General features: G+C 35.4%; 4 protein-coding genes across 7 annotated transcripts; 1 reads left to right on the top strand and 3 right to left on the bottom strand.

Annotated features, from left to right (window-relative positions):
- The first annotated feature begins 3,594 nt into the window (after positions 1-3,594).
- Positions 3,595-5,235, top strand: LOC105226667 (zinc finger CCCH domain-containing protein 15 homolog). Its single transcript, XM_011205663.4, has 4 exons — positions 3,595-3,774; positions 3,894-4,196; positions 4,255-4,392; positions 4,452-5,235. The coding sequence occupies exons 1-4, from the start codon at positions 3,706-3,708 to the stop codon at positions 5,160-5,162; spliced, it is 1,221 nt and encodes a 406-aa protein (XP_011203965.2). The 5' UTR covers positions 3,595-3,705; the 3' UTR covers positions 5,163-5,235.
- Positions 5,236-5,265: 30 nt separating this feature from the next.
- On the bottom strand, positions 5,266-7,802 carry LOC105226666 (mRNA export factor Gle1). The gene is made up of 4 exons (XM_011205662.4): positions 7,644-7,802; positions 7,324-7,569; positions 6,197-7,270; positions 5,266-6,133 (listed from the first exon to the last, which is right to left on the bottom strand). Exons 1-4 carry the CDS (start codon positions 7,653-7,655, stop codon positions 5,447-5,449), a joined length of 2,019 nt encoding a protein of 672 aa, XP_011203964.2. The 5' UTR covers positions 7,656-7,802; the 3' UTR covers positions 5,266-5,446.
- A 145-nt stretch (positions 7,803-7,947) lies between these two features.
- On the bottom strand, positions 7,948-8,777 carry LOC105226665 (vacuolar protein-sorting-associated protein 25). The gene is made up of 2 exons (XM_011205660.4): positions 8,619-8,777; positions 7,948-8,557 (listed from the first exon to the last, which is right to left on the bottom strand). Exons 1-2 carry the CDS (start codon positions 8,669-8,671, stop codon positions 8,083-8,085), a joined length of 528 nt encoding a protein of 175 aa, XP_011203962.2. The 5' UTR covers positions 8,672-8,777; the 3' UTR covers positions 7,948-8,082.
- A 1,785-nt stretch (positions 8,778-10,562) lies between these two features.
- On the bottom strand, positions 10,563-26,453 carry LOC105226664 (latrophilin Cirl). Of its 4 annotated transcripts, none has more exons than XM_049453659.1 (15): positions 26,411-26,453; positions 24,631-25,405; positions 24,007-24,554; positions 23,576-23,944; positions 23,197-23,510; positions 22,802-23,129; positions 21,566-21,793; positions 21,287-21,506; positions 20,936-21,176; positions 17,557-17,722; positions 15,820-16,049; positions 15,631-15,728; positions 15,274-15,460; positions 13,393-15,200; positions 10,563-13,069 (listed from the first exon to the last, which is right to left on the bottom strand). In XM_049453659.1, the coding sequence occupies exons 2-15, from the start codon at positions 24,954-24,956 to the stop codon at positions 12,625-12,627; spliced, it is 5,508 nt and encodes a 1,835-aa protein (XP_049309616.1). In that variant the 5' UTR covers positions 24,957-25,405; positions 26,411-26,453; the 3' UTR covers positions 10,563-12,624. The 4 variants fall into 4 exon arrangements, with proteins under 4 accessions (XP_049309616.1, XP_019846013.2, XP_049309618.1 ...); XM_019990454.2 differs by lacking the exon at positions 26,411-26,453 and having other exon boundaries at positions 24,631-24,820; positions 25,163-25,405; XM_049453661.1 differs by lacking the exon at positions 26,411-26,453 and having other exon boundaries at positions 24,631-24,820; positions 25,237-25,405.
- Between the last annotated feature and the right edge of the window lie 854 nt (positions 26,454-27,307).

Below are 27,307 nucleotides of genomic sequence, written 5' to 3'. Positions count from 1 at the left end.
TACGAGTGATACAAAGCCTTCAAAGACGGTCGAGTGATCGTTTAAGACATGCCTCGTTTTGGACAACCTTCGAACTGATGCAAATATGAAAAAAGTGAAGGGTATGGTGCTTGAAAATCGTCAGACAAGTGTTAGAGAGATGGCAAGAGAGCTCGTTTGAATGATTTTGATGGATATTTTGGGTATGAAACATGTTTTGGTCGAATGTTTTTCAAAATGAGTACCGTAAACAGGTCTCTTTGGACTTGATGCTTGATCATATGAATTCCGATCCCACGTGATGAGACATGGGTTTATGAGCAAAAAAATCAATCATCGGAATGGAACCCGTTTACAGTCTTCTTGAGTTATTGTGACATTTGTAGACCCAAATAGAATTTCTAACAAGATTTATTATAAGACTAAGTGTCCCTTAAATCCCTAATGGACGAAAACACTTCAGCACTGAAAGTATTCGACGCAGTACCCGCCGAGGGAAGCAGAGGAAGAGGAAGAACTCCACTCCATTGGAAAGACCAGAAGAAGTACCTGGCTTCGCTTGGAATCTCCAATTGGCGTCACATTGCGAAAAGAAGAAACGACTGAGCCGCTGTTGTTAACTCGGCTATAACCACGTAAGGGGTGTCTACGCCAGTAATGAAGAAGAAGTCCCTGAAAAATTTTACATTTATTACGAAAGGAAAACGAAAACTAACCTTAACAGCCGTTTTTTCAATGTCTGGTTAGCAACCATCTCTTAGTTAAGTTCTGGTTAACCTTCCCATAAACTACTTCTTTTGGTTAAGTTAACCACAACTCAACGAGACATTGAGAAAACTGCTCTAAGCAAACTTACTTTAACTAAAACTTCAGCTTTAAATCACTTTACGGTACATTTCATACAAATTTGGTAGTGTTCCAACGATACTCAAGGGAATTTTGTCCAACACTGGCACACAAAGCTGCGGCAAGTACGTTATTATGCTGCTCCGTCGACCGCGTCGCCGCTCTGTTGCCTACGTCTGCTTGTGTGGTCTTTAATTCGCCTTTTGGGTGGTCTCATCCAAATTCGGTCGACGTCGTGTGTGGCCTGGGTGTACCGAACGTCCGTATGTACATATACATGTGTATGTATTTATATGTATGAATTTATTTATATTATCGGCATGTGTGGTCCACACCACATCATGTGTGTGGTCCAAGCATCAACATCAATAGCGTACTTATTGTTATAGCTGCTGCTGCGTGCATCATACACCTTCTGGCGCTTCGTTGTTTTTCGCATAAAACTGTTGCTATTTTACCCCCTCGACTATAATTTATTGTTCTGCCATACAGACGTTTTGGTTTTTATTATTATTTCAATTTGCAATTGCGGTAATAAAAAACCGGTGGCACTTAAGTAAATTCATTCATGCGGGTATACACTGCATGTGGGTACATGTGTGTTTGTATGCAAATATCTATTGTGTATTGGTGTAAGTGTGTGCTTTTTAAAAGTCCATTTAGAATTTCTCAAGTGCCCATAAGTATTTTATTGTAATGTTAAATACATTTTTGTACACAGTCAGCGGGTCATAAACTGTTTATACTATGTATATGTATATGAATGTGTGTAGATAGCCTTGCTTTTTAGAGCCCCATTACATGTATGTATGTACATACATATGTATGTTTCATATGGCTTTACTATAGGTCTCTACAATTCTACAGCTTCACTGAGTGATCGGTCGATTCTTTATAAATGAGAGTAATCCACTTGAATTGCTCGCAAGAATGCATAAGAGGGATGATTAAATATCTTCGAATTGTCCACAGAGTGTTCCTACATGTCAACGAGTGGTTAACCTTATAAAAGAACTTTCTGACTGGTTTAGATGTATTGGGAAGGCTTGTAAGAACGATACGATACTAAGTCGATATCGTTTCGAGGTAGACAGAGTACGATACTCCGCTATGGCTGTACCTTAGTCGGGTCTACGTAACCAGACTGGATCCAGATTTTTATCCGGCCAAAGACGGTGATCTCAGCAGAATTATGCCACTACAACAACCCGTTACCACGACAGTCGGGTCTACGTAACCGGAACAGACCCAATTTTTATCCGGCCAAGGACTGTCAACTGAGCAGAATTCTGCCACTACAACAACAACAACATGGCTGTAGCTTCCTCATCTACCGCTTTCAAGTCTCTAGCACTTATATCACATGGGCCTAGGTCCAGCGCAAATTGCCGATAATGCGGCAGGGAGCCTGAAACTCCAGAACACCTCTTAACTGACTGAATAGCAGTGTGTAGACGCAGGTTAAGGGACCTGGAATCCAAGTTTCCAACTAGGGATCACGTCGCCTCACTAGCACCTAGCAGTATATTGAACTTTATCAATATACTGGGGCTAGGTGAGTATTTTGTGAATTAGGAAAAGGGCACAGTAGACCTAAGGTCGTGATGCAATACTCGTCTATTTATATTATCTTACAAATCTCTTGCGGCAATACCGGGCGATCCGCTTAAACCGCACATAGACGTAGCTATTTATTTGTCTCGTTTGCTTCTCTGAAAAATTATCGCCTTACGATTTGAGGCTATTGTGCGAGTCATACCTTGGTAATAACTCGACCGTCTGTTAAGTATTAGAGAGCCGCCTGACACCGACTGTCAAAGGTAACATCGGATATTTACAGATTTGCACTTACTTATCCTCCAGTTAGTACAAAAGACCGACGTAGAAATCAAGGTGTAAAAGATAGGCTTCTAGAAGTGGAGAAATTGAAAGGACAGGAGAGCTTGGTTGATTGACTTTCAAGATATTTGTGAACACTTTCAGTATCCGAAGCAATATCTACATTTGATGTGAATGATATCTCTTCAAGTAATTCGACCTCCATATAAAGACGAAAGTGGAGAGAGAACATAACCCTATGGAACCCAATTAGTACATACCTCAACTCTAACGATTGATAGATATGTGCCGAAATGATGTATTTATCCTTGATAACAGAAGATCCAGAACATTTATAGATAGCTAATATAACTCAGCCTTGTAAAGATTTTTGGGTATTTATGCTTTAGCCACCACATATAGAATTAAGGATAGATTGAGAAACTTATAAGGTCTGCGACAAGTCTCTTAATATTAAAATCCGTTGGCTATCCTAAGCCAAGGTATCATTCAATTACATAAAAAGCCTGAAGTTCTCAAACTAATACTGGCATTGGCAAAGTCAAAACATCGGATCCATTGGAAACACCAAACTCAAGACGACTTTAGGCTCGCAAAATGGGAATTGATAATAAACAAAATATGTGTCCTGATGCTGTTAAGCCCGGCTTATATGGCACCGAGCTAGAAATGAAGTCTTGAAGCTTGAATTTTTTTGTGAAAATTTCGTTATATAAGAAAAAATAAAGTAATAAGAAAAATGTTTTCATATTATTTAACATTTTTAACAATTAAAATTAATTTTAAAAAATTTATGTATAAAAAATTTAAACTATAAATACAAGTATTAAATATTAATCCACTTGTAAAAAATAGAATGGCAATACTGTTTGTGGACACTGTATCGTTGTCATTTCCCAATTGCTCTATTGACATTTGATAGCAGTCTTTTGACAACCAGTTGTCGAATGCAATTTTCATATTTCTTTTAAGAACTGTTTTCATTTTGGCACACGGACGGAGTAAATTGCTAAGCTGTAAGGAACAAGCAAGCTTTCCAAAATGCCACCAAAAAAAGCACCAGCGACAAGCAAAAAAACTGAACAAAAGAAGAAAGAGAAGATCATTGAGGTAAGATGTCTCTAGAGTTATATACTAAAGGAATGTTAAAGTAGACCTAACCTAACTTTTTATTGCTGATGTCAATTCGTGTCCGCCGCAAACTAACCAATACATTCAATTGAATACAGGATAAGACTTTCGGCTTGAAGAATAAAAAGGGTTCTAAACAACAAAAATTCATACAGCAAGTACAGAAACAAGTGCAGTCGGGTGGTCAACACCCACGTACCGATGGAGACAAGCGAAAGGAGGATAAGGAGAAAAAACTGCAAGAGGCAAAAGAATTGGCCTTGATTTTCCGACCGGTGCAAGGACAAAAGGTTGAAAAGGGCACCGATCCGAAATCAGTGGTATGTGCGTTCTTTAAACAGGGTAGTTGCACAAAAGGCGATAAATGCAAATTCTCACACGACTTGTCCATTGAGCAGAAGGTGAGTTTGTTTGTAATACGTGCAATTTTTTAGCTTAATTTTATTTGTTGCTGTATAGACCGAAAAGCGTTCAATGTACGTTGATATGCGCGATGATGATCCCGATGACAACATGGCCAATTGGGATGATGCCAAATTGAAGGAAGTGGTGGATAAGAAGCACTCCAATGAGAAGAAAAGGCCAACTACTGATATTGTAAGAAATTATATATATTTTTTCTCGACTTGCTACTTATTTAAAGTATAATTTTCCAGATATGCAAATATTTCTTGGAAGCAGTTGAAAAATCCAAATACGGTTGGTTCTGGGAATGTCCCAATGGTGAGAAATGTATTTACCGTCACGCATTACCGCAAGGTTATGTATTAAAGAAAGATAAAAAGAATGTTGACAAACCCAGCGAGATTTCATTGGTTGACCTTATCGAAAGAGAGCGTGCCGCATTGGGTTCAAATCAGACGCGTGTAACGCTGGAAACATTTTTGGCTTGGAAGAAACGCAAAATTCAGGAAAAGAAAGAAAAAATGGCTGCGGAAGAGGAGAAGAAGAAGAATGACTTCAGCAAAGGCAAACAATTCGGTATTTCAGGTAGAGAAATGTTCAGCTTCAATCCGGATCTGGTCGATGACGGCCCAATGGAGGATGGTGATGCTGCATTCGATAATTACGAGCGTTCGGACGATGAAGACGCTGTGGAATTCAAAGAATTGGATTTGACGGCGCTTTCGCTGGCAGCACAGGAAGCGGATGGTTCGGGTACAGTAGCATCAGAGTCACGGTTGCAGGAACAATCCGAGGCGGCGGCAAAGCAGTCGTCTGAAGAGGAAGCAGCAGCTGCAACGAACGATGGTAATAGCACACCTGCCAATGATGCGGCACCCATAAACAAAGAACTGTTTATGGGTCTCGTAGATGAACTGGAAGATTTAGATATTGAAGATGGTGACGATGATGATGATGACTAATGCCAGTAAAGAAATTTTGTTGTATCTATTCAGAATGGTGAAAACAATATTAAAACAAAGGAATATCATGGAATTCGTAACTTTTTCAAACGTACTCCAATAATTATAATTTGCAGGGGAATGCGAGATTTTATTAGAAATGTGTTATTCTGCTTTCAAGTGACATCATAATTAATTCGAAATTTATTTGTGTAGTCCGTGAAACAAAACAAAAAATACTACAAGCACAATGTTTGCAAGACAATAATTGTTGTGTACGGTAAAATGAAAAATCCGTCGAGCGACTACCAGAAAGAGGCTGGTAGCATGCCTTGTGGCTCAGGAATCTGTTGTTGATTCAAGTAATTCATAAAGAGCATTTCCAAGCGCGTACGCGGACCACCCTCATCCACTTGAGCTAGTTTTGCGAAATAATCGCGTTGTATGTGTAAAAGTAGCTTCGTAAATTGTCTGCCATAAGCACGACACATCGAAAAACCTAGTGTCTGTAGCATTTCTAATATTAATGTAGCACTAATGTCGGGCAGTGGTTCAAGACTACTAAAGTCGACCAGCCAACGCCAAGCGTGCTCCAACCCAAACGGGTGTTCTGGGCCTTCAGCCCGTCGTCCATTTGTTATCATGACAGCGGCATATAAACGTGTTATACCCGCTTGACGTTTCAGATCGTTATACTCTTCCACCGATTTGCCACGTAAGGGCACCAAAAACGGTGACTCCTTAAATATGTAAGCTAAGAAAAGTTTTCCAAAATCTGGTATAAGCTTCCATAGAGAAACCACAACCGAAGCGACTGGGAAAGCAGCTTGTGGATTGCTGGAAATTGCTGTTTCGCCCTGATTAACAAATCGTTTCGCTGTTAGTAGTAGACAATAGTTGCGTCCCAAGGGATGATCGTTGGCACTAACTTGACCATCTGCAGTGGAGAGCGGTTGTCCATTAAGAAAGTTAAATATTCGTTCAAATTTATCCTAATGCGTTGTAAAAAAAAAATTATAGCAAAGGTGATATTGCAGTACTTGCCGGAAACTAACCTGCAAATGTTGTGGGCTGACTGCAGAAATGGCATTTAACGGTATATTAATGGCTTTTTGGCAGGCGAAACGATATTTTTTCATATTCTCATCAGTCTGTAGTGGTTTCACGCTGTCAACCTTTTGTTGATAGAAACCGTGAATCTCCTGATAGAAAGCCAACGCTGCTGTTGACTCCTGGGCACTTGTGGTTGTTGCGGATTGGCCCACTTGCTCTGATTGCACTGTTTGTTGTGCTACATACTGTGTTGGCTGTTGTGGTTGCATTGTTTGTTGCGACGTCATGGTTTGTTGTGATTCCACTGTTTGTTGTGCAACAACACTCTGTTGTACGTCTACTGTTTGAGGGGCCGCTTGCGCTTGTTCTGCATTAGGTGGTGGTGTTGCTGCTACAGCTTCAGCAGATACTTCAGTGGTTTGTGACAATGCCAATACGGCAGCCACCGCTTCTTCCTCTGCCGCTTTGCGCTGCTCTTCTAGTTGAGCTTGCTCTTGTTGCTTCAGCAAAGCATCCAGATCGTCATGTATTGTACCATGCAAATCATCCATCTTATTGCATAGGCTGTCGGCAAGTTTCAGCTCCCCCGCACCACAGTCGTCTGTTTTTATTTTACTTGTGAGCTGATCAAATAATTCGACTAATTCCTTCAACTGGCGGTTATAGTCATTACAAGGCAGCAACGATTGCTTATCGATGGATATAAGCGCCTTGGCAACTGCTTCATATTTACTGCGAAACACGCCGTGGTACTTTGCAACACATTGAAATGAGAAGAGTTGAAGTTGACGTTTGGCATTTAGGCGCATAGCATCCATTTCGCGTTCGCTTTCCTGTAGTTCGAGCGCTGTTTGCTTTTCAGCCTTTTGTATGATTTGTGCATCAGTGCGTTGTCTCTCCGCGATTAACTCTTGCACCAGCTTACTTTGCTGCTCGCGCTGACGCAGTGCATTGTCACGTAATACTACCAATTGCTTTTCCTGTATTTCAATCATTTGCTGACGCACTTGCTTTTTGCGTTTCTCCTCTGCGTCGCGCAGGAATATTGTGGCGCTGACAAGTTCGTAGTCCAATGACTTCAATTTGAAACAAATTAGAGCGATTTAGCATTTTTAAACTTGCTACTTACTGTGGATGGTTTTAATACGGGTATTATTAGCTTAGATGAACTTTCGTTTCTCTGCGGCGTTTTTTGTTTTTGTGGTGTAATTTTCTTAGGTGTACTCGATTCGAGGTTCGCTTTCTCATCTTGCAAATCTGGTAAATCTGGCCCAATTGTGCGCTCCTTAACCAAGGATGAAATTTCAATTGCGTGCTGGAACGTTATTTCATGTGGCTTCATATCGCCTATTTCAATAATCTCTATCTCCACGCCCTTGCATTTAAAAAAGACAACGATATAATTTTGTTTTATGCATAAATAATGTTTCTTTGACGTATTTCACTTACCGCTTCGCCCATTATAAACGATAGAGATCAACAACTTTTTTCTTAAGATTTGTAATTACATATAAAAAATTTATAATAATCGGTAAACAAAACTGTGCAGCGGTTTTGGCGCATAAATGTTGATGAAAAGTGCAACTTTATGGTATTATGGAACACAGGGCGGTGCATTTCTGAAAAATAACAACTGTAAATCTGCTTTCGATCGAACAGCTGATTAACAAAGCAAACAAATTGACAAAACAAAAGAAAAACATAATTTTATTTTTGTTGTTTTTTTTAATGCAAATGATTATCATAATTAAAATGCTTTATTGATATTTCAAACTTTTTATTTATATCTGTACCACCTCATTAACAGCCATGAGTAATACTTACACTGTACACATATTTATGTATGTTTAAAATATAAAATCTAACATCATATATATAACTACCCATCTTAAAAGAATTTGATGCCGAAACTATCGTCCAACTGCACCACCTCACATTTGCCTTTATTTTCCAGTGTGCGAAACGCATTTAGTAGCACAGCCTCATCTACACCATGAAATTCTGTCCCCTCTGAGTTCTCACCCGACGCAATCTCATATAATGTACAAATCGTATTCAATTGTCCCGTCTGTTGTATCCAATCGTAAACCATATTCGCATACTCTTCCAGTGTATAGCTATATACTTGCCACTCTATACGTCGTTTGTCCAATGGCGCTGCATGCCCAGTACGTTGCAGTTGCTCCAATATCACTGTTATTGTTTCAGGCGATAAACGTCGTTTAATGGCGTCATTGTTAAAAAGTGGGAATGTATTTTCATTAATGTTCACTTGAAATTTGTTTAAATATTTGAGGTAGCGCAAGAAAAGATCGGACCACACTTTAATTTGCTGATTACGTGTTTCTTCATGTGGTTGTAAGCTATGGGGGAAAACAAATGCTGAGTATTGTAAGAGCTGTTTATATAGTTTTATTAACTTACGTGAAAAAGGGTGGAAATGTATATTCCCATGGCCATTCAAATTCCGTCATCATGCAAATATGCAATGTTTACAATAAATACAGGTAAAAAATAAGCTTTTGTTTGCAGTTTTTAGCTAAGTGACTAACATATCAGAAATGACAACTACAAAACAGACAGGGTGTTAGCAAAATTAATATTATACTTATGTGGTGTTCACAAAGTACTAGTAAAGAGTTATCGTATATAAATATGGTGATATCGATAAACAACATTTAAACATCTCGAAATACAATTTCAGCATTGTTTATGTTAATATCGTAACTATTTCCGAAAAATAACTAACATTTAATAGATGGACTAGACTAAATTTGCTTTATACAAGGCAATCAAAAGTAACACAAGTGCTATGCCGTAATAATTATCAATAAGGCTTACGTGAGTAACAATAAAATAGGCAACTGTTGTTTTTGTATTGTCAGACAATATTCTTGAACTAATTTCATAGATATTTTATCTTTGCTAATTTCGAGAAGTGATGCGGAGTTGACAGTCAGTGGCCGGCTAAAATTCGGGCCCGTTCTGACCCCATTGACGGGGAAACAATTTTAGTCGCTCTATGCTGTTGCGTTGTAAATAAAACACAAACACTTATTACATTAAAATGATTTTAGTATATTTAAATATACACATTTTTACTTATTATTTTTTTTAGAAAAAAATGCTTTAACATTTCTTGCTATATAATTTTTCTTCTTGCAATTTTCATTTTGTGTCTTTGTATTGTGTTTTTGTTGCGAATTCCTTCGATAAATATTTTCTTTCTTCAATATATTTTCTTATAGACTTTTTAATATACAAAATGGGACCGACCAGATTTTAACCTTTGCGACGCCACGCCTTCCAAGCTTCAACTGCGTGAAAATATTAGCGATTTTTAAAACACACACTTTCAGCGACATAAACATGATCGATACATACTCTTTTGTTTCTTTTGTTTGGATTTTTATTTTCTTATATATATGTATATATACGTATATATGTGTATATATAGATTTATTTATTCATTTAATATTTATAAATATACGCGCGAAACTTACTGCTATTTTACATATACATTTAAAGTTTTTTTTCACGATTCCTTTCATATTTCAGCATTTGCTCTGCGCCTTCTATACGACGTTTGTGGCAACAACACAATACTAAACTTTTTATTATTTACTAATTTTTAGTGTATATATTTCTCAGTTAAACATTATTTACTCATCAATTTGTTTTACATACAATATATTTCAAATATACAAGTTACATAGAGCTATGGCAGCGTGTACACATATAAAACAAAATTATAAAATCGCTATAATATGCAAAAAATTAAACAAAACCAATACTATGTTATTAATATACATACATACAGTGAAATTATTTGCAATACAAAATAAAAAATCAAATTCAGCCATTGTATAATATTTATAGTTACAAAATTATCGCAACGCATTTTTGCTGCTTTTATAACAGCATTTTCAAAAAAAAAAAAATAACAAAAATAAAAACAAAATTGCATTGCGTTTTCTTTTAGACTTACAATGTAATAAATGCCTATATCTGCTTTTTTACTATTAATTTTTAGTACAATATTTATAAATGTATGCATAGTACTCAATTTTATTGCATGTATATACATATGTATATATGCAAGTATATAAATTACACAATTTGTGTGCGCAAGTATTTTGTTTTTATGCTACAAATATGCTATAATTTTAATACAATCTTTCGTGTTTTATTTTTTTCGCCAAAATCACACATAACTACGCCTAAATGTTTGCGCGTTTCATTTTTTCTTAATTTTTCAAACGTTCATGCTACTCTTACGCCATTACTAAATACAAATTACTTGCGTTTATTGTTATTCAAAGTGTTGCATTTAATTAATTAGTTTACTTTTTGCTTTTGTTTTGCTGATTTTTGGTGCGCAGCGATTTGTAAATTACAACAACACATAGAAAATGTATACGAGTGTCCTACATGCAGATTGTTTCATTATCGCGTACTATTTCGGGTTGCATATAAACCGTTGCTTTAGTTTTTGCTTTTAACCATTACTTAATACTCAACACTTTTCATAAAAGTTTCATTTATTTTCTCTAGAGGCTGATTTATATTTTTTTATACACTTTAAAACACTACAATTTTTTAGTTTGCCTATTTGTTTTCTTTTTTTATTTGTTTGAAAGATTTAGTTGGTGCGATTTTGTAATTTAAGTTGCTGTTGTTATTGTTGGACCACAATTTGCTGTTATGTTTCTATATTTATTGTATCCTAGCAAACGGACACAATTTCAATTTTCTTCTATGCATTAAATTTTTTCCTGCAACTAATGCGCCTCGCCGTGAAAATACACAATTAACAACAACATTGGTAAGTGCCTGCGTTTGTTGTGGCCGCACAACTACACATACAATAATTATTTGAACATTTATTTGCCTTCTCATTCTCATAGGTCAGTAGCTACACTAATGTACAACAACTTTAGTTCGACAGGATTCGAGTGGAGGTATTCGATAGCGTTTTTAGTTATTTACTTATTTATTTTGTTTAAAGTTGAAAGGACCTTTGCTTTATTTTTGTTTTTTTTTTTTAGCAATTATGTAAGTAGGTTTTAACGGATTTTGAAAGTTTGGTAGACTGAAAATTTATTGATTGTGAAGTGTTGTAGGATTCTCAATTAGTTTTGAAAACGACTTTTTGGAGTTTAGCTTTTAGTTACAACGCCAAATTCGCAAAAATTTGACAATTTCAATTAATTAACATATTTATGCGCTTATTTATAATTACAGTAGAAGCGTTAGTTTTTAGTTGCACTTAAAAGCTATGTTGATTGCATTTAAATAATTTTTTTTTTACAATTTAAAGAAATTTAGAAAATAAACGGAATAAGTTTTAAGAAAATTTTACAAATTAGGTAAAGTCATTGAAAACGGTAAAAGTTTTAAATTAACGGAAATGTTATTTTTTTAAATAAATGTTGAAAAAATAATTAAAAATAATAAATCTTCATGTCGACGAAAGAAATCAAAACAAATGCCAAAAATGTATACAAATAAAATAACAGGGTGTTTATGAGAAAATGTTATAAACTTTTGCATGACAGTTGCTTAATAAATATTGAACAAAAAATTGCAGGTTGTACATTTTAAAGCGTATTTTAAAGCAAACGAAGTTAATTTTTGAACGCAAAATGTTAAATTATTCTAATTTTTGATTTTGTTTAGAAAAAAAACCCGCCAAACTAACTCAAAAACATAAAATTTAGTTTAGAAAATTAAATAAAAAAGTAGCGAAATATACTCAAAAACATAAAATTTAGTTTAGAAAATTAAATAAAAAATACTCCCTTTAAAAATGTAAAATCTAAATTTAAACAAAAAATCCACCGTTAAAAAATCTTAAAGTCAAACAAAACAAAAATAAAATTTAACCTCCACTATTATCTGCGCTAAACGACGTATACTTGCAAGAAGCGTGCCCTAATGAACAAAAAAAAGAATTGCTACTTAATAGTTGCTTAAAGCTTTAAAGGTAACAACAAAAAGTTTCATACTTTTTACAACTGCAAAACTCAATGGCTTGGTTTACTTGAGTGTCTGCGTGTTTCGCGCAGCTGTGCTGGGAATCGTATGGTGTGCAGTAGGAGTTTCATAGTTTCTCATTGTCATATACATACATACATTTATAATATACCTTTTTGTTTTTAATTACTTTTAACATTTCATAATTTATTATTATTAGTTTCCTTACTTCAACCGACGCTTAACACGTATGACATACACACATACATACACGATTAGTAAATGCCTATAAACCGAGCTATGATTTCAGCCGAAAAAAAACAAAAGCTAAACACTAATGTCTTACGCTCTTATATAGCCTGTCTTTTGCCATACGCTCTGCAGTTAAGCTTATTACATATTTATAATTACACTACCTCACCTATGTGTGGGTTGGTTGAGATACGCATGCACTTCATTTGGGTAACGGTTCGAGATAACAACGTACCGTATTGTTCTCATCCAGCATTGCAGAAATGTTCCGGCCAATTGGTTGTGTGTGCGACGATGACGGTGTTGTTGCTGTTAGTGTTGTTGGCGACACTTGTTGCCTCTTCGACAGCGGATATTGTTGCGCTTGCTGTTGATTGGCCGGCGGTAAGGGAGGACCTAAGCTGCTTCCACCACCACCTGCAGCGCCGCTGCTATTATGAGTCGTCGTGAATAACTCATGCACACCTATTCGATTATTCGGTGAGATCTTTTTTATGGCGCGGATTGAGCTCGCGCCGCCACTGCCACCGCCGCTAATGCCAAAAACCGCCGCACCGCTTGACGTTGCCGCATTGTGGTGATCAAAGTATGCCGCCGCCGCTGCCGTTTTGTCATTTAATGAGGCCTCGGCTTTCTTGCGTTGCCTTCTGTTGAAGAGAGAGAAAGATATAGAGTGAGTGACGTGAAAGAGAAATAAGAAAGATAGGGGAGGAGAGAAATAAGGGAAGAGAGGAAGAGAGAGAAAAGGAGGCAGAGTAAGAAAGAGAGAAAAGGAGTTATAATAAGGAATAGAGGAAAAAAGAGAGAGTTGAAAGGAAAAAAAGATAGGAAATGAGTTAGAAAGGGGAAAGGAAAGAGAGAGAGTTAGAGGGAGAGAAATAGAGCAAAGGAGAAAAGAACGAGAGAGAGACAAAAAATACCGTTATAGTCAACAGTACCAAATAAAACCACGAAAAGTTTCAAAACTTACTGAAACCGCCGCTGAAACTCTTCATCTTGCAAGGCAATCAGTCGCCGCATGCGTTCATCACCCTGTGGCAACCCGCGTCGCTGCGCGTTTTCTCCATCATCGTCGTCCTCCTCGCTGGACGCGCCGCTCTCCGCGTGACCATATCGACTGCCACTGTTGCCTACACCTGCACCAACGACGCCATTTCGCGCCGCCTCATAATGATGCCTTTGACGCAGCTGTTGCCGACGCATAGCGCTATTGCTAACACCACCACCACGACCATTGTTCACTACCACATCGTTGTCGCAATCGTTAACATCATCGTCATCATCATCATCATCGTCGTCGACATCGTCATTATCACGACCATACATATTCAAATCCATTTCGTAATGTTGTACATCGGAATTACGATTGCTGAGAATCTCCTCATAAACCGGGCCGTCACCGCCCATTGAATTTTGATTGTAGTACTGTTCGCTGCCCGCGCGTCCGCTCGGGTCGTACTCCTCGTGGCTCAGATCACAGTTGGAATGCTTATTTCTATAGTAACGCTGTGTGGGCGTGTGCGCGACACCCATAAACTCTGGCGAGTGATGATGTGGATAATGGTAGGCGTGCGATGCGGGCGCTGGCGGTGGTGGCAATTGTGAGTTGGCGCGTCGTCCCAAATGCAACAAATGCGCATGCGCAGCGGCTGCTGGCTCCAATTGTTCCTCATCTGAGGACAATTGCTGTTGTTGTTGTTGCTGTTGATGATGTGCCGCCATCATCATGGCCGCTGATGCATGACGCCGGTGTTGTTGTTGCTGCTGTTGATGCTGTTGTTGCTGATAGTAGGCAGCAGCACCGACCGCCTCATCGTAGTGCGGATATTGTTGCTGCTGCTGCTGCTGCTGTTGTTGCTTCAGCGTGGTCTTCTTGTATGACGGATAGAAAAGTATTTGCTGCGACGCCGCTGTTGTGCGACTGTGCAATGAACCGCTCGGCGATTCACCGCCAATACCGCTGCCGCGCTTCTTCTTGCCATGCGGCTGATGCTTTTGCGTCCAGTAGAAGAACTCATGCGCCTGCTGGGACGCAGCCGCGTTACCCACGTAATCGCGCGGATGTGCCAGGCTCAATGCATTGTTGTTGCCGCCAACGGGATTACCCATTTGCTGCTTCCAACCATAGTAATCCGGCTGATGGTAGTACGCCTCTTGTGGTCCACCACCTGCTGAAATACCTGCGCCAATCATTTGCTGCTTTTGACCACCGAAAATCAGATGCGTCGAGCCGGCCGATGAGGTGGGTGAAGTGTGACCAGCGCTGGGCGTACGCAGCCCACCACTGCCGCCAACTGAGTGCACGCCATTCGCGCCACCGCGTTCCAGCACAATATGGCCTTGCATGGCATCAATAATGGAGTGGCCACCCTTGCCGTGCTGCAACGTCATATTGCCGCCGCCGCCCTTCACCGCATCCATATCGGCATCACTAGTTAACGACAGATTGCGCGCATCATTCAATTCACAATCTGATGATGCAATAATGGCATCCTCAGCGGCCGATATAATACCGCCGGTGTCATCTGATACCAAACCCTCGCTGCCGATTGGCAATTTGGACTTCTTCAATTGCACCGTGTTCGAGTTGCCACGATGTGTGCCGGAAAGTGTACCACCGCCGCTACCGTTGCCTGGACCGATACCACCGCCACTGCCGCTGCCACTGCCAATGCCGTTATTGCCGACAATGCCCGAGGAAATTGAGGCCTTCGAGCAGCGCAAACACTTGGGCAACCAAGAATTTTGCCGCACATATTTACGATATTCGCGACGAATCTGCAGAAAATTATAAAAAAAAAAGTTAGGAAATAAGAACATTTGTGTAAGGTTAAGCGCCTGCGCAGCTTACCTTCTCATTTTGTATGCAATGAAACACGAAAATATACAATCCCATTAGTGTGTTGAAACTAATGAAAAGATAACCGCATACAACGGCCAAGTCGTCCTCCGCTTTGGCCAGGCGTAGATAATAATAGGCGGATATCCATACAGCGCTTAACAGTAGTAGGAAAATGAAGGAGCAACGCATGTCGAAGCTGTAAAAGAAATTTAAAAAAAAATTACAAATAAGAAAGAACTTCAAAGAAGCTTTAAAGCTCTTCACAGGTGCATTTTCAAATTTTCATTTTTTTTTTCAAAAATTTCTAATGATTTTTCAAGTTCTGCTTAACCGATTTACTTGAACTTGCTTTACGATTTTACTTACCGCACATTGGCGAGTCGCGTATGCTCTTTATTTTTCAGCGTTGTGTGACTCTTGCGACACATAATGACCCATGACAAGAAGGTGTAGCCCAAAGCTCCCTATAAAATCAGACAAATCCATATTGAATATCACAGTTCACAAAGTGAAATTTATTTATTTTTTTTTTCAAATATATATATTCGCACTTACCAGCAAAAATAGCAGCACAGGCGCCACAAAACTCGAATAGAACAGCGTATTCGCCTCCATAAGTACACAAAAGTCATTTTGTGTGTAAGTATTTGGATTAATGACCAGTGAAATGGCCACAATTGTAAGGGATAAACCGTAGGAGAGTAAATAGTAACAATTCACTTTGGAAGTCTGATCAACTTCGAGTAACATGTCATCGGTGGTTAGTGTAGAATATGATTGGAATGCTGAGAAGAAATTGCGATGAATAGAAATTTGTAGAGAAATTTGAAAATTTTAGAATTACATAAAAGAAAACAAAAATTTGGAATAAAAAAATTGAATACAAAAAATAATAAAATAAATTTATGCAAATATAAAACAAAAAAATAACAATTTTGATGCAAAAAAAATTTAATTAAAAAATAATAATTAAAATAAATTAGAATAGCAAGATTAGAAATAATAATTAAAAAAATTTTGAATAAAAAAATTCGAAAAAAAATTTGAAATAAAAACTAAAAAAAAAATGAAAATTGGAAAAAATATAATTTAAAAACTGGAATTAAAACAGAAAACATAATTTAAAAAACTTAAAAGTGAAAAAATATAAGAATCAGATTTAAAAAAGAAAACATAATTAAAAAAAATTAAAAGTGGAAAATTTTGAATAAAATAATGCGGAATAAAAACAAAATTTAGAATAAAAACTTTATATTAGAATAAAAAAGTTTGAATTAAAAAACTTTAGAATTAAAAAAATAATTTAGAACTAAAAAATATTACAAGTAAAACTAGAATTCCAAAAAAAAGTAATAAGACAAAATAGAAAAAACAAATTAAAATTAAAAAAAATAATAAATTAAAATTAAAAAAAAAATAATAAATATTAAAAAAATAATAAAAATATAAAAAATAATAAAAAAAGTTTGAATTCAAAATAAAAATTTAAATAAAAAAATTTAATAAAAAAAAATTAATTACAAATAAAAAAATTTGAATTAATAAGTAAGGAGGGCTTACAGTCGAACAACCGAATATTTTATACTCTTGGATTAAAGCCAGCTTCCTTCAAGTACTTAAGGCTTGTTAGTTATAAAGGATTTATTGCGAGTTTTCACACAATCTTATTCATTCTAAGCACAAATGTGCATTTATAATAAAAATATATGGGATATAAAGTCCGCAGGAAGTTCGAAAATTTTTATTTTAGGGGGGTGTCCAAGGGAAATATTGACCCGGTTCAACTTATTTTTGACACACAGACACACCATTGGTAGGAAAGGTTATCCCAGAATTTCAATTATATACTGACCGATATTTTCGGTTCAAATATAGGTACTGGGGTCCAGATATTCGGTATCATAGGGGCTAATTCATAAAGTGGCACACCGCAATATAAAATAAATTTAGGATTAAAAAATTATTTAAAAAAAATTAAATTATATGAAAATTTTCGCTTCTAATTTTATTTTTATCATTGAAACGGTCTTCGGAGTTCATATTTTTTTCCGATCTTATACACCAACGAAATGTAACAAAAAAAAAACTAAACTGCTTCAAAAACTAAACAGTACTTATAAGAATATACTTCAAGTTATCAAAAACAGAGTCCCTGTGTCTCTAAAGAAATTAAAATAACGGATTTTCATAATTGTTTCAAATACCAAAAAATCACTTATTTACCCTCAATTGAACACCGACGAATTAATAGCTATATAAACTAAAAAAATAAGTCATAAAACCTTAACTCACCTTCGAAACAGAACCACGCTATCGCCGACAATATCGAACAATGTAGAAAAACAGTAGTGAAACCACAAAGGATACTCGTCTCATTCTGCTCAATGCCAATTAGGAAAAGAATTTCAATGAAAAGTAGGCATATATAAATGCTGCGATAGATGGAAGTGCGCGCAGACTGCAAAAAATATGAAAAGAGAATAGCGAAAATTTGGAAAAATTTTGTCAAAAAAGTTGAAAAGCAGTTTATGGCATTCAAGTGAAAATAAAAGATAGTTTGCTATTGTTGTAGGTGGTGGTATACAATTAACGGCAGTTGCGCTGTTTTTCGTGGTAGATAAAACAGTAATTTATAATGCAAATAATTTGTAGAGTATTAATACAGTTATACATTAAACAAATACTTTTCGAAAATACCAAAAAACATTAAAAAATGTTGGAAGTTTTAAAGTTACGAAAAAAGTCTGAAATCCAAATTTTGGTTCCGAAATTACAATAAAAGTTCGAATTTTTTTCGAAGTTAGAAAAAAACAAAATTATTTCAAAATTCCAAAAAAAAAAATAGAAAAAATTTTTCAAAATTACAATAGAAACGAAATAGTTTCAAAATTCCAAAAAAAAACAGACAAAAATTTCGAAGTTACAAAAATAAGTTTTTTCTTGACGGAAAACTATTTTTTTCGAAACCTATTTAAATTTACTTTGTAGAAAAATTAAAATAGTTTCAAGATTACAAAGAATTAAATTCGAAATTTTTCGACGTTAATTAAGTTCAAAAAATTACCGAAAAAATATTTTGAAGTTAGAAAAAAACGAAATTGCTTAAAAGTCCGAAAAAAAAATTTTTCGAAGTTACAAAAAAGTTCTTTCTGGACGGAGTTATTGTTTTGAAACCTATTTAAATTTGCTTCGTATATTCGAAACCGCAAAAAAATTCGATTAATTTCGATTTTTAAGTTAGAAAAATAAACAAAATTACAAAAAATTAAATTCGAAAATTTTTTCCAAGTTAGTTAAGTATAAATTTCCAAAAAAAATATCGAAAAAACATTTTGAAGTTAGAAAAATAAAATTGTTTAAAAGTTCGAAGAAAAAATTTTCGAAGTTAAAAAAAGTTGTTTCTTGACGGAAAATTATTTTTTGAAAGCTATTTAAATTTACTTCAAATATTCAAAACCGCACAAAAATTCGAATAAGATCAATTCTTAAGTTAGAAAAATAAAAAAATTGTTGCAAAATTACAAAAAATTAAATTCGAAATTAGTTAAAATTAAATTTCCCCCAAAAAAATATCGAAAAAATATTTCGAAGTTAGAAAAACGGAATTGTTTAAAAGTTCGAAAAGAATTTAGAAAAAATATTTCGAAGTTAGAAAAAACGAAATTGTTTAAAAGTTTGAAAAAAAATTTTTTCGAAGTTTCAAAAAATTTGTTTCTTGACGGAAAGTTATTTTTTTGAAATCTATTTAAATTTACTTCGTAGATTTGTAACCACACAAAAATTTGATTAAGTTCGATTCTAATGTTAGAAAAATAAACAATAATGTTTCAAAATTACAAAAAATTAAATTCGAATATTTTTCGAAGTTAATTAAGTTTAAATTTCAATTTTTCAAATTCATTCAAATTGTTCGAAAAAATGTCAATTATAAAAATATATGCTTTTGCCATAATTTTTTTGCTGCCATAATTTTGAAACTTAAATTTGACTTTTTAGAATACATATAATTTTTTTTTTCTAATTTCGTGCTTAAATTTAAGTATTTCTTTTGTTTTATAACTGTATTAATTATTTTATAGTAAAGTGGTGGTGGTTTTTGGTATTTTTGGATATTATAGGATAGGTTGTAGACACACAGCAAATGAGACGAATATTAAAGAACAAAAACTACACAATAATTACAACAAATTTAATTAAATTAATGAACACAATGACAAATGAACGAAAAAATTCAAGTTTTCAAATAGACAATATGACATTTATTATTTTAATTATTATTTTGCATGAAATGTGATGTGATAAGACTTGAAATAAATGTCAAATTTAAATACATATATTTTAAGCTAACTTATTTAAAAAAAATATAAACAAAAATTAACATAAAAATGGATATGCAATCTAAAAGCTAAATTTACTAAAACGAAACAAAAAATGCTACATAAAACATACAAACTAAATAGCGCGTAAAATTAAGAAATGTATGTTATGCAATGCTATAAGAATACACATATATTATAAGGCACTAAAATATAAAATTTACTTACGTCGCTGCTAAAAAAATTATACTTAATAGTATATCACATTTACTACTACAGTAATCAGTACAGATAACAATGAAATGCGTTTAAAATTAAATAAAAAAAATTTTAAATTAAAATTAATTTTTTTTTTTTCAAACATGCTATGCAATGCTACTTAAGTAAATACGCTGTTTTTCAGATTTTTCACATGCGACTAAAATAAGCTACACATATACTTACTTACACATAACCTATAAACTACTTAAAATAAATTTTAGTTATTATACAGTAAACAAAGCATGTAAATTGCTTTAAATATTTCACCACCACCACCACTTATACTGTAAATCTTCCATATTGCCTTGCATTATAATATTATTTGTATTCGTATTCGCATCGCTCAAGCGATTGTTGGCGCCCACATTGCTGTTGCTGTTATTGCGATTGACATTCAAATTATTATTACTGCCGGCATGTTGCAGCGCCGCCGCGATTGTGGCCGCGGCCGCCATTGCCGCCACCGACGTGGTGTTACTCATCGACGTCTCCATGCTGCCGTGATGCGGTGTCGTATGTGCCGTAGCCGTACTAACATGCATATGTGTGGATGTCGCCGGCTGATTGAGGTTATGTCCGTGCGGATTGTGATGATGCGGCGGTTGCAAGTTCAAGTTCAAATTCAAATTATTCATTTGTAAATTACGTTGATTGTGTTGGGCGACAACAACGGCAGCAGCAGCAGCAGCCACAACTTGTTGCTGTTGCTGCTGCTGTTGTTGTTGTGCCGCAGCGGCTTGCTGTTGCAAGTTGAAATTATTCGCATTCAAATTGTTGCGATTGGAATTGCGTATGGAATTGTGTTGTATGAAATTTGTGGGCGCCGTTGTGCCAAGATGACTACCCGACGCCGCACCCATTATATTTGGAATGTGTTGTAAATTCAATTGTTGTTGTATATTTTGTATATTATTTGTGGGCGCCGGTTGGCCGCCCGAGGCAGTTGCTGCCGTCGCAGATGTAGTTGTGGTAATCGCAAGCGTTTCATGCGTCTGATCGCGTATATTATTTTGACGACGGCCACTGCGTTGACGCTGACTGCCGCCGCCGATTTGACCACCACCACCACCACGTCGATTACGTCGCCCGCTTACCTTTATGAAAACGCCATTGAATATCTTCAACGTGAGCAAGGCGATAACGACGAACACCAGGCAAATGGCGACACTTATGTAGATGAGTATGCGCATATTGCCATCGAAGACGCCAAACAACGAATGATTGTGCTCGTCCATGACATCCATAAGTATGGCAAAGTTGGTAAGATGATTGCACATGCAAATGCTGTGCGTGCGATTTGTTGACTCCAAAGTGCAGCCATTCGCTGACCAAGCGCTGTGTGAGTGGGAATGAAGTGGTGCACAATAAATTTAAAATTTAATAAATTTTAAATGTCATAATATAATTTATGTTATAATTCAAGTGAAGTCAAAAATATGACTTACTGATCTATATAGTTCCAAAAGACGCAAGTCGGATTGGTGACATTTTCGGTTTTGATGTGTCGCAACACCAATTTGATGGGTTGTGAGAGTTGTATGTGTCGTCCTTTACCCAAACTCGCTGATATCACCTTACTATTGAGTATGCGTATGCGTTGTTGTTGTAAATCAGCGCTAGCGCCCGAATCGTTGCGCTCGCTGGCCAGCAAGGCTGTGTTGCGCACTATTTTGAAACGTGTTCGGTAATAAATTATAGTTGAATGTTTTTATAGCAAAACTTACCATAACTGCGCGAACTTTTTGTGTCAAAGTGATCGTAAGACGGTTTCAAGATCGACTCCAAACGATCGAATGCGGCGAATACTATGCGCACAAGGCCGCCTTCGCTGTTCTCCACGAGTGCAGTGCGCGGCAATTCTATGCGGTCGTCACTGATTTGCCATTGCTCGAGATCGGGGAACACTTCATTGCCCTGAATGTTCTTAGTCTCCAAAACACGCACAGACAACACTGCGTGGAAGTGAAAGAGAAAAATTTAATAACTAATAATAATAGTTATGTACAAGAAAATAATTTTATTTACTTTACAACAGTGACTCAAAATAATCTGTTTGGCTTGGAAAATAATTTTTATGATTTCGTTAAAAAAATTAATTGATCGATAAAGTTATTATTTTTTGTAAATTATAATGAAATTTGATATTTTCTTTTAATCATAATTTAAATTAATATTTTTTTTTTGGAAAATATAATTGATATTCTTTTTGTAAATTTTAATTGAATATTTTTTATTTTTATTTTTACATTATAATTCAATATTTATTTAATTTTTTTTTTATTATAATTTAACATTTTTAAATATTCTTTATTTTTTTAATTATAATTTCTTAAACAAATAATTATTAATGTTTATTTTTTGAAAATTAAAATTTAATTTTTTAATTAGAATTTAATTTTTTTAATTAAAATTTAATTTCTTTATTATAATCTACCATTTTTTAATATTATTTATTGTTTTTTATAATTTCCCAAAAAAGAATTACGAATTTATATGCATATTGTTTTGTAAATTATAATTTAATTTTTTTTTAATTTAATTTTTTTTAATTTTAATTTAATTTTTTTAATTATAATTTTATTTTTTATTTATTATTTAATTTTTTTTATTATAATTTTATTTTTTTAATTGTAATTTTTTATTGTAATTTAATTAAAATTTTACGTTTTTAAATATTATTTATGTTTTTAAATTATAATTTCCACAAAAAAAAGAATTAATTAATAATTTATTTGTATATTTTTTTGTAAATTATAATTTAATTTTTTTAACTATAATTATTTAATTAACTTTTTTTTACTATAATTTTACATTTTTAAATGTAATTTTTTTTATCATAATTAAAAAAAAATTTTAATTACTCTTAAATTTTTTAAAGTATAATTTAATATTATTATTTTTTTTTTAATTATAATTTAATACTATTTTTTTAATTTCCCCCCATCATCCTTATTACTTACGTATATTCTTGACCTTCTGCACAATATTGCGTTCACGTATGATAGTATCGGCTAAAAGAAATGCATTATACTCCAGTCCAGTCAGCAATGATGTGGCCACACGCATTTGATCTTCCTGATTCAGATCCATCCACGAGGACAATTGTGATTCATCGAGCAAATTTGAACCAGTCTTTACCACACCATGTAGCAATTCTAATATGATAGCCTCACGCTGACGCTGATCTGGTAAGGTCTCTTTGTCGTGGAACATTTTCTCCGACATGGTTTGTATGATTTTCGTAGTTACAAGCATGTCACCACCATATAAGGTTTTGCTACTAGTTACCTATTAGCAAACAATTAAATGTCAACACATAAATTTAATACAAAAGTGTGCAAAGCAGTAAACAAACCTCTGATAGATCGTTTGCTATCGAAATAACAGATGATTCGCGTTGATTTACGCGCACCTCCAAGCTGTTCAGCCACAGACTGCGGCATTGCGTAAGATCTGGCGTCATGGGATGCCAAGTGGGCTCGAAATTGCCGATGCGTTGACTTAATCTATCAGCGGCATTTTCGCAGCTGCTGTTGCCATTACTGCTGCTGCAATTAGTACGTGGTATTGCACGCATTGTGGTGGTTTCCGCTATGCCACCATCCTCTTCTTTGTAGTTGACGCGCTTCATAAGTACACAACGCCATTTGGCAATGCCAGTTGCGCCACCTAATAAAACATTTTATATTTACATACAAACATATGATACATGCAGTTATTGTGTAATATATTACCTGGACAGGGCTGCACATTTACATCACCAACGCGTGTTATATTCCAGAAGAGATTACGCGCATTCGTTGGCCCGCAGAACATATTCGACTCGTCCTCGGCTACCGCACCCAAACCCATATTCAGATTATTTATATTGTTTATGGTACGTATACCATTACCTCCACCGCTAGCTTCAGCGCCCATTACGTTGTTATTGTTGTTGCCAGCAGCATGTTGTTGTGTTGGGGTACTCTGCTGTTGATTGCCACGATTTTGTGCGGTTTTAGCGGTGAGTATGGTGCCGTCATCCGTGCCGCTGCCACCAACACCACTCAGTATGCGCGTATTGGGTGTGGTGGTTGTGTTGGACGGACCCACATGTGATTTGGCTATGCGTAATCATGTGTTTCAACTTAAGCTTATAAGAATTAAACAAAATTGCTTGACTTACTTTGATTTGTGCCCGGCGTGCGTGTTGATAAATCATTTTTCGCCGTTGGTCGCGTATTACTGACAGTACTATCAGCCGCGTTGACGCCTTCCGCAGGCGCTGCTGCATGATGTCCCGTATGATGATGATGATGCAACGGCGGTGGTGGTGGTAAACCATCGTGTCTGTTGGAATTTTTTATCACCGTTGTATTATAGTTACCTTTCAGACGGCCGCCTGGTAATGTGGGTTGCGGTGGACCTGGCGTTGGCGGCAGTGTATGCCATAGACCACCTGCCGATGGAATGCCACCATTGGCAGGTAGTGGTAGGCGCCCTGGTCCTTGCGGTTGCAACGGCACACTTGGATTTATTAATGTGCTGCCATTGGCAAGCAATGGTGGATTATTCGCTAATACCCATGGTGGACTGGGTCGATTGGTGGTAGTTGATGTTTGTGCCGCCGATATGCATTGGTAATGCGCCTCGAGATACTTGTGTGTACCAGGACAGGGATCGCCAAACATACTCGTCGTTGCTAGCACACTGCAACTTTGTTTGTGCGCGCATCTAAAACAAAAAACGAAATGTAGAAAATCGTGTGATGTTATAGCTTATGCCTCTAAATGTGAAACGCTTTACTTACTTTGAATTCAAAACGGTCAAACTCTTTGGGAACATGCAGTTTACACTCCATTCGACATTGCCATGGTCATTGCATATCGTTATTGAGAAGCGTCCGTAATTCGCACGTATCAGGTTGATCAGGTCGCCTGGATCGCATTCTATTGTTAATTTCTTACCTTCACAGGCGTATGCAGTTTGGTATTTGGGCGCTATTAAGAGAGGAAAGCATATAATTAGTAAAAAAAAATTGTTTAATTTATAATTTTGCAACAGAGCAAGAAATTTTTTCGTACATAAACATATGAAATATACAATGTAATGAATTATATAATGTATTATATGCATTTTTATAAATATAATAATTAAAAGGTTGTGTTAAATGTCGTTGTTGTAGTTGATTTGGTTTGGTTTAGATTGGTTGGATGATGTTGATCTGAAAATAGATTAAAAGCTATGCATGGCAAATGTATGATTTTATAAACATGTAACATATAAATACATAAGTATACAAATAGCAATAATTTGTGAGCACAATCATGTTTTTAGCCTACGTTAGATACTTAGAATGCTTCCAGGCATGCCTGCCACATGATTTCTTAGCTTTGTTGCTTATGTTCATAAATACCAATGCCATCTGTAATAATGTAAAACTCAGCGTACACTTCCGGACATTCTGTGAACCAGTTCAAGATACATCGCCATGTTGATGAGTCACCATATGCTGCTTTCTTTTCACCCGTTTCTTTCGCTCATGAAATGAAGTCATAGTTGAAGTGGAGATACTTGCGGCCAGACTGTAAAAAAAATTGGACAAAATTAACAACATTTGGACAAAGTTCTGTTTCTACATCAACTTTATATATGCATGTCACCGAATTCAATGAGACAATAACGAAATGGCGACTTTTAAGCAAATACTGAGATAAGTTGGACCTACACACACATGACCCACAAAACAAATAACATGTATTGAAATACCATTAGCACTAATGTGGTGTGTGAGGATAAGTAAATACCAGAAGGTATTACTGGATTTCAGTGGAATGCACTTGGTAAGCACTTTTAGCACAAAAGTACACAGTGAAAGGGAAAATCTCCATTCACAGCACATTCCAATTACGACCAAAGAGATAGCAATAAAGCAACGAGCACTTTTGCTGCAAGCACGAAAATAACCCGAACAACGAGCAGTTGCATGCATCGGCATTCACACAACACGAAATGTGCAACGCTCAACAATGCATTCTCAATGCAATGCTAAGTGTTCCAGTTCATAATATTCCACAAGACACATTTTTTTAAAACAATTTTCATAAATTCAGTCGACTATATTAAAGTATATACAAAAAAAATTCACTGGAAAACTTTGATTTTGTAACACATTTTATTATTTAAAAACTATCCAGCCAATTTTTGTTTTTAAAAATTTCCAAGCAATTATTTACTAACAAAGGCCAACACAACCATCTGCTGCTGCACCACTTTACATTATAAATGCTATTTACAGCGGTTGGTAACATCATGCTGTTAAAATTGCGTTTGAATTTACAGCGCGGCTTGTGTTAACAGTATTTTAACAGCGGCGCCCGACATTTTTCACCAGGCTACTGTTAAAAACTTTCCCCAGTCAATTGATGGCTCAAAGTTAAACAAAGAAAAATCCTTAAAATATCACTTTTTTTCAAAAACCTTTAATGCAATCATCATCTATAGTTGCTATTTACTATATTTAAGCACATTTTACTATTTAAATGTAATTAAAATGACAAATAAGACGAAAATATTGAGGAGCTACACACCTTTTACTTTGCTACTTGTAAAAATTCTCTACACTAAATAAATGTCGAATGCAAAGCGAAAATGTTAATTGGGCGAACAAAATGGAATCAGAAAACTAGTGGATTTCAGAAAAACCAAATTGAGGGTTTGCGGAGACAATTTCAAGTCTCCAAAACTACTTTTGTACATAGTTGCACATACATATAAATTATTTTTAAATAAAGTTAAATGCGTTAAGTTCAAATATTAATTCTTTTATTTTTTAATTCAAATATTATGATTTGATAAGCATTTCTGCAGAAATTTATGTTTGGGGTAAAGCAGTTTATCATAGTGCATCTTTCTTAACCACTTAATTTCTTAACCAACGGACATAAAAACGACAGACGAGGCCCTAAATTAATTGAATATGTTTTTAAATACCCTCCAATAGAAACGAACTTAATTCAACTTTCTTGGGCTATCGATATCAAATCGATAACTATTTATTCCCACAGGCCCGCTACACTAAAAATTTAAATTTATTTGTGGTCAAGCGCTGTTTCTTCAGCATAATATCTATGAAGCATTCTGAGCTGTGCCAATAGAAACTACTATCGACTAGCTGTTAAAGTATTTGCTCCCTTATATGGGTAAGAACAGCTGGTGCCTTTTCCTGTACAGATATAAGTTGAATTATTTGCTGGCTTAGAAACATACATACTTATGTATGTATGTATGTATTACAATGCATATGTGTACATGCTATCTCATTCATTGGTCTCAAGGTTGAAATATGTTCGTGCATTTTATTTCCTGTCCCAAATTTCCATCCTTCACTACATACATGTATGTATGTATGTATGTATATACGTCGATATGCACAAATAAAAGTAGTTTGCTTTGCTAAACCAAGGAAAATTAATTTAAATATTTGC

Source organism: Bactrocera dorsalis, chromosome 3 (genome assembly GCF_023373825.1).
Source record: "Bactrocera dorsalis isolate Fly_Bdor chromosome 3, ASM2337382v1, whole genome shotgun sequence".
In the NCBI taxonomy this organism is placed as follows: domain Eukaryota; kingdom Metazoa; phylum Arthropoda; class Insecta; order Diptera; family Tephritidae; genus Bactrocera; species Bactrocera dorsalis.
This window is presented reverse-complemented; position numbering and strand designations above follow the sequence as displayed.

What these genes read in the sequence shown, in the direction of transcription:
- LOC105226666 (XM_011205662.4), bottom strand. An exon ending in CCGTATTAAAACCATCCACA is followed by an intron (nt 7,271 to 7,323) that starts GTAAGTAGCAAG and finishes TTCAAATTGAAG; the next exon opens with TCATTGGACTACGAACTTGT. An exon ending in TCAGCCCACAACATTTGCAG is followed by an intron (nt 6,134 to 6,196) that starts GTTAGTTTCCGG and finishes ACAACGCATTAG; the next exon opens with GATAAATTTGAACGAATATT.
- LOC105226664 (XM_049453659.1), bottom strand. Translation starts at nt 24,956, where the DNA reads ATGCATATAATACATTATATAATTCATTACATTGTATATTTCATATGT. An exon ending in TAGCAAACGATCTATCAGAG is followed by an intron (nt 23,130 to 23,196) that starts GTTTGTTTACTG and finishes GTTTGCTAATAG; the next exon opens with GTAACTAGTAGCAAAACCTT. An exon ending in CTGTGCTGCTATTTTTGCTG is followed by an intron (nt 15,729 to 15,819) that starts GTAAGTGCGAAT and finishes CTGATTTTATAG; the next exon opens with GGAGCTTTGGGCTACACCTT.
- LOC105226665 (XM_011205660.4), bottom strand. Translation starts at nt 8,671, where the DNA reads ATGATGACGGAATTTGAATGGCCATGGGAATATACATTTCCACCCTTT. An exon ending in ACATTTCCACCCTTTTTCAC is followed by an intron (nt 8,558 to 8,618) that starts GTAAGTTAATAA and finishes TTTCCCCCATAG; the next exon opens with CTTACAACCACATGAAGAAA.
- LOC105226667 (XM_011205663.4), top strand. Translation starts at nt 3,706, where the DNA reads ATGCCACCAAAAAAAGCACCAGCGACAAGCAAAAAAACTGAACAAAAG. An exon ending in AGAAAGAGAAGATCATTGAG is followed by an intron (nt 3,775 to 3,893) that starts GTAAGATGTCTC and finishes AATTGAATACAG; the next exon opens with GATAAGACTTTCGGCTTGAA. An exon ending in ACTTGTCCATTGAGCAGAAG is followed by an intron (nt 4,197 to 4,254) that starts GTGAGTTTGTTT and finishes GTTGCTGTATAG; the next exon opens with ACCGAAAAGCGTTCAATGTA.